The 12108-nt window shown below is 41.4% G+C and overlaps 1 protein-coding gene across 2 annotated transcripts in view; it reads right to left on the reverse strand.

The window, feature by feature from the left end:
* Mon2 (MON2 regulator of endosome-to-Golgi trafficking) overlaps positions 1-11852 on the reverse strand; it is a 77792-nt gene extending 65940 nt beyond the window's left edge. For both annotated transcript variants that reach the window (XM_048418758.3, XM_048418757.3), the window contains exons 1-2: positions 11349-11852; positions 2998-3061 (exon numbers count right to left, since the gene is read on the reverse strand). In XM_048418758.3, coding sequence (XP_048274715.3) covers positions 2998-3061; positions 11349-11459 — 175 coding nt within the window. In that variant the 5' untranslated portion in view covers positions 11460-11852. The remainder of the gene's footprint in view (positions 1-2997; positions 3062-11348) is intronic.
* Between the last annotated feature and the right edge of the window lie 256 nt (positions 11853-12108).

Genomic DNA, 12108 nt, shown 5'->3' on the forward strand with positions numbered 1-12108 from the left:
TAGGTTACACATGCATTCTCGATTTCTAGTAGCTTGTAATCTACAAAAATAAGTAACTTGTAACATACAGCAGTCAAGTGTAAGATTAAGGCGTTTGGTTTCATAAATGAAGAGCTTTGTGATCTCGCGTTCCCAGTGCTCTAAGAAAGGAGGAGATAGAGATCTACGTATCTGACCGGTGCTGACATTACCTGGCATAGCATTTCCACTCATGTCAGCATTCATGACAGCAGTGAAAACAAAGAGAAGTAAACATTAAAAGAGGATGTTGAGAAATGAGCAGGGATGTGGGGCAAAGACTGATCCTGAAGGTCAGTCATCTTCCCCTGGAGCTAAGGGAGGCCAGCTGACTACAAACGTTGCTGAGCATCCTTAAGTGTGGGCTTAGTGATTTCAATTCTAGCTTCACCACATTCTTCGTGGTCTCTAACATAAAGAGACAGACAAGAAGTCAGCATCCTGGCTCACTGACATGTTCTCAGTCATTTGGAATCTCTGGTATTTGTTGCAGGGCAAAATTAGGATCCCATAATCTCAAGGTTTATAAAGAAATAAAAACTGCCCAGGGAATTAAAATATTAAAAACTTTCTCAGTATTAGCTGTATTCTGAACTAGATAATTTAGAAACTATATACTGACCAATATAAGAGCCTTTGATTTCGAAATAACAAGATTATTTGATATATAGTTGTATTATTTCATTAGGTATCAACTGCTATAATAAATAATACATTGTTTTAAAATGCTAAGATGAAGCTTAAATGCCAATATATCTCCTTAAATAGACGGGCCCTAGAGAACATGGAGATTAAAGTATAAAGATTTGTGATGTGAAATATGGCTACATGTCTTACAATGAAATCAATAATCCAGCTACATATTAAAATTTTTATTCTTTAAAAATTGTATTGCATTTATTTATAAGTGTGTGTGTGTGTGTAGGGTGTACCCATGTCATAGCACACATATAGAAGTAAGAAAATAACTTGGAATAATTGGTTCTTTCCTTTCACCATGTGGGTCCCATGAATTGAATCGAATTCCTCAGGCGTGGGGAAACCACCTTAACTCACATAGCTATCTCAATGACTCTAAAATTTCTTATTCCTCCTTAAGCTTAACTAATTAGATATTTCACTCTGTATAGAATACTAGAATACATAGTGATTCTCTGAAGTTCTTTTATCAGCTATAAGACCAATGAAAACTATTGTTGGAGACTAACAAGGGATTTGTTACTGTAACATAAGCAATGATATTAGCAAAGGTAAATATTTCACTCTGATCCCACTGGAGTAAGTCTCCAGGTCATGCACTTTAAACATGCACTTCCTCACAGAGGCTAAGTCATCAGCCCACCCAACATGCACCTCTCAAAACCTGCCTGACTAGTCTTCTAGCCCCAATCACACATTTGCATTTACCTTCCACTTTCTACCCCCTCCACACACACACACACACACACACACACACACACACACACACACACACACTGCTGTGAGTGTCACAAAACTATTTAGTGTTCTAGACACACTCTTAAATAACAAGGGAGAAACTATGGGAGAAAGATACAACTTAGGAAAACTAACCCTAATGACAAGTCAAGCTGAGAAGTCTAAAGGAGATCTACTCTTGCCCAAGGTCTTTATTTTTTTTGTAATGGGCTAACATCTCCAAATTAAGAATTCTTAATGTTTTAAATTTCAAGTTTATGTTCCAGAGTATAAAATTTAAACTGTGTAACCAAGACTGCCTTCTCATGGGCTTGCTGAGAGGAAAGGCACTGAGAGAACTGGAAGGCAGTAGTCCTCAGGAAGTAGGCAGTGGTGGAATAGGAAGCACTGGAGGGGGTGGTGAGCCAGTGTGGACACCCTGAAATAGCAGGTAGCACTCTGCAAACACCCCGGATTCAGCAGGCACCTTAACCTCTGCATCCTACTCTGCGGAGACACCAAGTTAGACAATGACACTGTCCTCTGAGACTTTCAGTCCCCACCTCATCCATGCTCATGACTGTGGCAAAGACAGGGACTAGAGAGGAAGAAAGAGCAGACAGGAGGAGGGAAGCCATGTCACAGAGAAGCTCGAAATCCCTCCTGAACTCAAGTGCAATAAAGACCCGAAAACAAAGACCAGGCCAACCCATGTGCTCTTGTTCTTCTGCCTCATGATGATGGCCTTGGTCCCAGGACTCAGAATGATGCCACTACTTATGTACACAGCATTACTTCATAAACTGCCTCAATTACACCATAGAAACATTCTGAAAGACATGTTAAGAACCAACTTGTCAATCAATACAGTGCAAAAACAGTAAGTGAATACTTGATATACAGTAAAGTGTGTCAGCTGAGTATTAAAGGTGGGGAGAAAGCAAAGAGGAGGAAGAAAATTCATCACAGGGCCTGGAGAGATGGCTCAGCAGTTAAGAGCACTGGCTGCTCTTCCAGAGGTCCTGAGTTCAATTCCCAGCAACCACATAGTGGCTCACAACCATCTGTAATGAGCTCTTCTGGCCTGCAAGGATACAGGCAATCAGAACACTGTATATATAATAATTAAATAAATCTTTAAAAAAATGAAAAAGGAAAAAAGAAAATTCTTCACTCTACAGAACTGGTAGCTTTTAGGCCTTCGTTGTGAGGAATTTTTATTTAATTTTTTATTTTTATTTTTTTAGACTTTTTAAACAGGGCTTAAAAACCTCTGCAATCATGGCTGTCCTGTAACTCACTCTGTAGACCAGGTTGGTCTTGAACTCACATTCACCTGCTTCTGCCTCCCAGTGTTGGATTAAAGGCATGTGCCATAGTGTTCACCTCTGGGAAATATAACCAGTTCACAATTTAGGGACAGTCACATGTCCTGTATCATCAGGAACATATTAGGGCACAGGAAAATGATATTACAAAACACCAACAGCTTTCTTTTAAGGGTCTACTTTAAGTATTAGTAAACTTTTCATGAATTATTGAATTTATATGCAAAAGAATTACCTGCCAAAATTTCGGTGTTTCTTGCAGCTATTGTTTTTACTTTTATTATTCCAGATTCAGCAGCCTGTAGGAACAAAAATAAATTAGAGAATAAAACTTACTATAAATATAAATTATGGTGGGAAAATAAACACAAAATTAAAAGCACGAATAGTCACTATCATCTTTATTCTTAAAACACTAGAAGTCTAGTACTAGCACTTGCATAAAACATAACAAAATTTGGTCATCTGGATTACTGACACGCAAACTGCACTTCACCTGATGCCCCCCCCTTCCTTAGGCAAACCCGGAACACCTGAGCACTGTACAGATTTCTACAGTCAGACAATAAAACAAAAACCAATGAGAAGAACAAGATTCTTCTTCCCCTCTTTGCACAAACCTCCCCTCTCTCTACCTCAAACTGCAAAGCCCAAAAATTAAGTACTGTCTTGAATAGGTATCAATCCTCTTTTCTACACTTCTATATTTTAAAGATTTATTTTATTTATATGTGTATGTTTCTGAGAAACCATAGAGACCAAAGGGAAGAACTCGGAGCTGGAATTTTAAGTGCTTGTGAGACACCCTATAATCTGTAATATACTATAATATAATCTATAATATACTGTATTACATATTATAATATATGTAATAATTATATAATATATAATATGTTATGTATTATAATATATGATATAATCTATAAGTGCTATGATCTAAATTCAGGTCATGAGCATACATGAACATCACACATACACAAAAAGGGAAAACGAAAAAAATCATCCCTAAATTCAAGAAATCACCAAAAAAAAACCCTATTTGCTGTTTTAGATATTAATATTAGACCTACTTCATCATTCTCCATTTTTTACAACTAAATTACTATCTGACAAAGCTCTTGGAATTATTATCCTCATTGACATGTGTTGCTAGAAATTTTTACTAAAAATGTTCATTGCAAAACACATATAACAAGGTGCTCTAACCCCAACTATGGTAGTCTTACTTCATGCCAGACTAACCCTAGCATAGCCTACCTAATCTGGAGATTCCTGTAGAAAATGAGGTATTCAGAGACAGGTCTCCATCTCCTCACACAGGCCTAGAGGTGTGAGGAGAGGATCTCTGGCTGGGTGTGGTGGCTAATCCTACACTAAGCTGGAAGACCGAGGGAGAATGAATGCCTGTTCTGAGCCAGGTTAGGCTGTGAGACATTAGCTCGAAAGAAAACAAAATAGGACTGGAGAGATGAGAGCAATTCTTGCAAAGGACCTGGATTCAACAAAATCATCTGTAACTCCAGTTGCAGGGGCTACAACTGGGAATGCCTTATCCATTCATGTTACTGTATCTGTTGCTTTGGTCTAGTATAAGCCCTTTTATTACTAACACTTACCACACCCCCTTTAAAATACGTAGCTACATAATAAAGGTTTCGAAATGAAAAGCTAACATAGTGTAAAAATTCAAACTCACTTAAAAGGTGGGAAAGAGGAAAGAATTTACTGCCTCACTACAAGAAGAATCCTAAGAACTGAGACTCACAGATTCACGAGGCTACTAGATGTAGTTCATTTCTCTGTCATTCTCATCTTGGGTCTGGTCTGTTATATGACAGGCTCAGCCTCAAGCTGTCTCCAACCTTATCAATAAAAATAACCGCAGCTATTTAACACCTCAGACTTCCCATGACACTACCTGGAAAGAAGAGAGTCTCAACAGATTTTGATGGGGAGCCCCCCTCTTTAACTAGGAGTACACATTAGCACTGTGTGAGTTGAGACGCCCCCCCACCCCCCTTTAACTAGGAGTACACATTAGCACTGTGTGAGTTGAGAAGCCCCCCCCCAACTAGGAGGACACATTAGCACTGTGTGAGTTGAGAAGCCCCCCCCCCGCCTTTAACTAGGAGTATGCATTAGCACTGTGTGAGTTGAGAAGCAGAGAGATGTAATTTTCCTTTAAATGTGTGTGAGCGCTTTGCCTGCATCTATATATGTACACCATGTGAAGGCTTAATACCTATAGCAGTCAGAAGAGAGTGCTGGAAACCCTGGAACTGAAATTACAGATGGTAGTGAACTACCATGTGGGAGCTGGGAACCAAACCTGAGGTCTCTGCAAGACCAACAAATGCTCTTAAGCACTGAGCTATTTCTCCAGCCCCAAAGTGGAGATTATTCAAACTAGATTAAGCAAACCAAAGCACTCAGTAGCTAGGAATTAATTAGCTCATATAAATCTGGAAGGTACTGTGTGAAGATTGTAGGCTACCAATGAAGGAAGGACAACAATGTCCATTACAGAAGGATGAACATGCCAATCACTACAACTACAACAGATTAATTTCTTTAAGGTTTATAAGTCAGGCATGATGGCACAAGTCCATAATCCCAAAGAGGGTCAGGAGTGCAAGAGCAGCTTCGCCTACACAGTAAGTTCAAGGCCAGTCTGGGATACATGAGTCTGTTTAAAACACCAAAAGTAAACAAGTGGTTTTAAATGTTTCCTATCATAAAAACTCAAAAACTCATGCCTCTGCTTTTAACAAATACATCTTTTGCAACTCATGAGAAAAATAATCTAAAATTAGAACAAAAATTTCAAAATTCCAAATTAATCATTCATAGACCAAAACACTGAAATGAAAGCTAAGAAAAACAGGTGAAGTTTAACTTTTGTCAACTTAGATACTACAGTGTATTTATGAGACACAGACGAAGGACGGGGATGCCCTGAGCTCTTTCCTCATGTCAGGTAAATGACCCAAAGTCAAATACACACTTGGGAGTACTCAAAAGATATAGAATATCTCCCAACTGACAATGTGCTTATAAAAGAATTACTACATCAAAACCAATAAAATACTCTTTCATAACATTCAACTAATATTCTAATATTAATTAATAATAATATTAATTATAATATTATATAATATTATATATAATATAATATAATAATTATAATAATTATAATATTATTATAATTAATAATTAATTAGATAATTAATTAATATTCAACATAATATTCTACAACTGTGGCTTCAAAAACCATGTATGACAGTTTATTCCAAGCCCACAGTTTCAAAGAAATAAGCTTCCTTTAGCATGTAAAATAGAAGACTGGAATGCAGCATGCATGTAGATGGCTAAAAACATCCTTTCTCTTTCCCATTCTTTTCCTAAAATTTTAAACTTCAATAAAGAATCTAGGTAGCACATCCTCAGTCTACAGTTTTATGCTACATTGGCTATAAAGATAGATAAGATGAAATGGAGATCCTTTAGGCTTTATTTATAAAAAGGGGGAGAAACTCAAAACTATAACAGAAGATAACATTTAAGAGTTATAGGAAATAACTTATGTAATAGGCTTAACTTAAAAACGAGGGGAGGCAAAGGAAAGCACACTAGACAACTAAGCCTGCGAGCCTGGGCAGGAGCTTTCACCTCACAGCCAGCTCCCATTTGACACGCAGTTAAGTGTTTAAAATTTATTTCATCAATGAATGAATAAACAAGGAATAAAATCAGAAAATTACCTGTGAATTTAGTTCACTTACATGGTAAATGAGTTGGGAAGTGTTTGGGTGGAACCTCCATCCAAGTCCCCTCCCCTGCGAGGTGCCTCAGTCCAGACTCCATCCCTGAGAAAGCCCGCCAACCGATGACCCCTCCCCACAGATGCTCAAGACCACTCCCACAGAGTATTTAAACTGTCCCACAGAAAACAAATGTGTGGTTTTCCAGTCTTCCTTCCTGTCTCCTCTCTGGGAGACTGGAAAGCCATCCAGGGGCGCTTGAATTCATTAAACCTGGGGTTTTTCTAGTTCAGTTTGATTTGGTCTGATTTAGATTATTGGCTTACTGGGGTGCAGAAACTTTTCAGGAAGTATCTGGAGTGAGATTAATGCAAGACAGAATTCTAACGGGACATCAGCATGAAAGGTGGAAGCAAGGGCACCTCTGAGGACTAACACATGATCACTGACTGCCTAAATAGAGTGGGTAGGGATGAGGAAGCCAGAGAGGAAAGTTGGGAAGACCAAGCGGGTATGAAATGCTATCCTAAGATATTTAATAATCACATGGTAACGACCAAGAGTTTCTGAATGCTACGTGTGCTGATTTAACTTACTTATGTCAATGATATACATCAAAAGTCAGACATAATGTTAAAATCTGGTGTAGGATAGTACAAGAGAAGGGGGGGGAAAGCCAGAAACTACAGAAAGCAGCAAGCGGGAAAAGACAGCCAGACAGGAGTAGGATGAGCAACAGTGATATGCTATCAATAAAGAGGCAAAGGAACAGGGAGCAGGGCTGTTTTTAGCGGAGCATAGTTCAGTGACAACTTCTGGCTGCACCATGTGGAAGATATTCTGGTAAAGGTGTTACACAGGCTGATGGAAACACAGAGTGCATGGGACAATTAAAGCCACTGGTACGGTACTAAGGCCAAAAGCAAGGAAAGAGCATGAAGAAAGGTTGGAAGATGAACCAGGACACACTCACACCTAAAGAACAGGACTCCTGAGAGAGGAGATGCACAAACAGTGCACTACAAAAATCTAAACGAGACAGTTTCTAGGTGGAAGAATGGTCAGCAGCAGTAATGAGGTGGACAGGTGATGTCTGTAGAACGCTGTTACGGGGCTCCCTCCACAGCCCCACTTTAACTACTGAGCACCTTTGAACCTCCTCACGGGTAAAATGAAGTACTGACTGATTTTATTCTCTTTTTCCTTTGGGACAGTTTCTTGATGTATGGTCCAGGCCAGCCTGTAACTAGGTAGATCAGGCTGGCCTCAAACTCAGACCTGCCTGCCTCTGCCTCCCGCGTGCTGTGCTCACACTCCACCTGACTCCTTTTTCTTCTGAGACAGATTCTTGTTATGTAGCTCAGTCTGGTGTGGAACTTGAGATCCTCCAGCCTCAGCCTTCTAAAGGCTAGAATCTAGGTGTGCTGAGATATAAAATATTTACAGTGGTATGTTAAAAGATGCAAAGGTTCCTACACTGTTGTAAAGACTATATTTTATTTAACTGAGTTACCTTCACGAAAATAAAGGTAGTTTCTATTTTTGTTTGTTTTTTTGCCATGTTCTGCACTTAAGAGGCTAATAAATTGCTATTAGCACAATCTACTTTGTACTTGCTTAAAAATAAGCTTTTCTCTCACAGGAGAGCGAGAGAAAGAACTCAGGTGATTTTAAGTCACAGACAATGTCTTTTATTTCTCTGTCATCAAAGAACAGTGCCACAGAGCAATCAATGCAATGCAATACTGTATTAGTCTCTATCCTTATGTATTTCAATATATAAAACATGAGTTTATTCTATTATATTTATGGGAGAAAGAACACCCGCTTCCAAGGGGAAATAACAATGAACTAAAAATACTAAACCAAAAGGGTTCACAAGTAACCATGGCTAGATTATCCAGCCTCCATTCTTCACTGTGAGATGGTGAAAATGAAGTCTAAATGAAGCCTCAGGTCCCACAGAAAAGAACAAACAGAAAACCCTCCTGCGGCAGTAAAAGGCAGCCTGTCACAACCTGGTCTTTAGCAGCCACCAACTGACACAAAACAAAAACTGCGCTGGAAAACTATGCCACAGGGAACCTCTGATTTAGACAAAAACCTTCACCAAGGTGCCAGTGAATAACAGAGAGCTTGGACGCACACAGCCTGGAAACATGACTGCAATGATGCTTTGTCAGTCGGAGCTATTAAAAAGACAGAAGTCTGAAAGGTGGCTCCGAAGTAAAGGTGTTATCCCCAGACCTGCCCATCCGAGCCTGCTTTTAGGTGCATCTCATGTGTCTGGTGCCAGTGAAGGCCAGAAGAAGGCATCTGATCCCCTTGAATTGGGGTTACAGGGAGTCTGGAGTCAACATAGGGTGCTGGGAATCAAACCGGGTCCTCTGGGGGAGCAGCAGTGCTCTTAAAACACTAGCCATCTGTCCAGGCCCGAGTAAGAATCTTTGTTTCAGGAAATCTTTATGGAACATGAACCGTACACAAGATCATCTATTAGAGACAGAATGACAAGAATGATTCTTGCCATTGCTGCAACGGCTAGGAGCGATTACTAAGGAGCTATCTGGCCAGTGATTAAGTAAAAACTAATGCATCTCAATGAAAGCACCAGGATTAGGAATGTAGTGAGTTCTAGAACTTTCTAAGTTACCTGTTGGAACTTGGTGCTTTCCCAATAAAAATACCACAGGAGGTAGCAGTTAAAGTCTCAGCTTAACCCAGGGCCTACAGCACAGAGGAGTCACAGTTCTTTTTTTGTTTTGTTTGTTGTTGTTGTTTGTTTTCTTTGGGCTTTTTTTTTTTTTCTGGAGACAGGGTTTCTCTATGTAGCTTTGGAGTCTGTCCTGGAACTTGCTCTGTAGACCAGGATGGTCTTGAACTCACAGCGATCTGCCTGCCTCTGCCTCCTGAGTGCTGGGATTAAAGGTGTGAGCCATCAACATCCTGCAAGTCATAGTTCTTAATGTTGCTGAAATTATAGTAGAATTTGATGTTTTTAAAACAAGAAAAATTTTTACACTAAAAGGAACCTCTCAATTTCTCTCTCTCTCTCTCGTGTGTGTGTGTGTGTGTGTGTGTGTGTGTGTGTGTGTATGTGTGTGTAGGGATGTCTCAACAGGACCTCACTCCATAGCCCCCAGGCTGGCTTCAAACTCACCCCCATCTTCCTACCTCATCGTCCTGGGTGCTAGAATTACAGGTGAGACCCATAATATCTGGGAAGACACCCTAATTCTTTAAAATTACTGGTTATAACTTTCAACAGACAGATGATATAGAAACAACAAAGAAGATAAATACCAAAACAAATTAGTGGTTATCTGAACTAAAACTAGTATCTCCCTCGAAGGGATCCATCTGGTCTCTACTCTGGGTCACTAAAAGAAACTGGAATTTGTTAAAGACAGGTTCTGCAAGGCACTCACAGAAAACTTAAAGATTCCTTAGAAGCCTAAATTATAAACTTTATCAGAGTCAAGTTCTAATTATAAAACTTTTTACAATAAGGATAAATACAGTTTTAGGTGGAAAAATACAAACTCATTTGGTAATTTTTAATGGCAAACAGAATATTACATGGCAGGTATATTAAGCTACACTCACTAGGAATAAAAATTAAATGACTACTTTTGCAGTATCTTTGAACTACATTATTTCTTATTTTTGATTTTTAAAAAACTTACTCATTTCTGTTTTATGTATACAAGTGATTTGCCTATATGGTGTTTGTGCATCACATGTGCGCCTGCTGTCTTCAGAGGCCAGAAGAGGGAGTTGGACGCCTTGAAACTGGAATTACAGATGGTTGTGAGCCACTGTGTCTGTGCTGGGAATGGACCAGTGATCTCTGGAAGAGCAACCAGTGCTCTTAACTGCTGAGCCAGCTTTCCCCCTGAACTCCAGTAGATATCACAAATAGGAAAAGACACGGCTTTTAAAGCAGTTCAACATGAATGAAATCTTGAGAAAAAAAAGTCAGGAATGACTGAATTAAATAGTGACTGAATTAAAATCTTCAATTCAGTATTTGGAATTTTTATTAGCATGTATAAAGTTGAGCTTCTTTACTGATACTCTCTCTCCCTTTGAGGATTTTCCATCACCATCATCATCATCATTACCATTTAGGTTTTCTGAGACAAGATCTCTTTATGTAGCCCTGGCTGTCCCGGTGTCCTCTCTAACTCAGAGATCCACTTGCCTCTGAGCACTGGGAATAAAAGTTTGGCCACCACACCTGGCCTCCCATAATCGTATAAAACCACATCGTATAAATCGTATAAAACTACAGCTGCAAAAACAAACAAACAAACTCAAAGACCAAGAAGTTATATTCAGGTGCATTTGTTTTTAATCCAAGCCAAAGCTTCCCACTAAAATACTGCTTTAAGATGATTGTGGTAGGCCTTGACCATTTGTGGTAAATTGGGTGCTCTGGTTTATTAAGACAATGAGACTGAGAATTAAGTCAAGAAGGAAATGTTTCCCAGGGAGTGATACACATGCATTATCTACATATGGAGTACAGATTTCCGCTATAGTAGTGGAGTTTACTATTTAGGAGGAGCAATACACCTGACTCAATTCACCAAATCGGTTCATTCCAGGAACTTCACTCCGAAATAAACATGACAGGATTTTATCTGTTAAGGAGTGCATCTCCTTAGCACTCTCAAAGGAAACTATAAACAGCATTTGTGGTACAATCACCGACTTAAACCTGCTGGAGGAATGAAAATTGGGCACTGGGCTGGGGAATCGAGAAAAGGATAGGACCGGGGAGTGCTCGCTGCGTTTGCCCCTGGCGTCGTCTGAAGCATACCTCCTTGACAGGTGGGAATTTCTTCTTGCATTCTAGTGACAAGGCCCGCAGGTCGCTCTGCATGTTCTCCAGGAGCTTCTTCACAGCCTCTGGGCTGTTGGTGCCGGACATGGTCCCCCCGGGTCCTAGCCGATCGGGGAACGGCACAGCAGGTTGGCACTGTCAGCTCCTTGGGCGGTGGGCAGCGAGCCGGCGGCCCTCAACCTCCCGCAGCCCAGCCCAGGGCTCCGCGGGCGGACGCACGGCCGGGCCTGGGCTCGCCCCCGAGGCGTGCCCGAGAGCCCCTCCTCCGCCGCCCCGCACCGCCGACGGCTGCTCGCCGAGCTCTGCCCGCAGCCGTACCGCCCCTCGAGGCTCCGCCGGCGCCGGCTCGGGAGCCCACCAGGCGGGCAGGTCCCTCCCGCTGCCGCGGGGCCCGGCCACGGCGGGCGTCACCAAGCCGAACTGGCTAGAAGCTTCAGCGATGCCTACCCCCGGTGCCCAGACTCGCCGACGCCATTAGCCGAATAGCCCACAATTCCGAGCGCGGCCCCGACACGTCAGCCGCACTTCCGGGCTTAGGACCCCGCCCCCGCCCGGACCAATCCAGAGGCGAGCCGCTGGAGAGGCGGGGCCGAGAGCGGAGCCTGGACCAGCTCCAGCTGGGGAGCGCGGACCCCGCCCCCGGCGTCCACGCAGGTGGCCGCTCAACTGCGCAGGCGCATCTTGCTTCCTTTTCCCTGGCTGGAAACCTGGGGAGAGCTGGGGATGCTACATGGGA

The sequence above is a fragment of the Myodes glareolus genome, chromosome 26 (assembly GCF_982192425.1).
Source record: "Myodes glareolus chromosome 26, mMyoGla1.1, whole genome shotgun sequence".
NCBI classification, from domain to species: Eukaryota; Metazoa; Chordata; class Mammalia; order Rodentia; family Cricetidae; genus Myodes; species Myodes glareolus.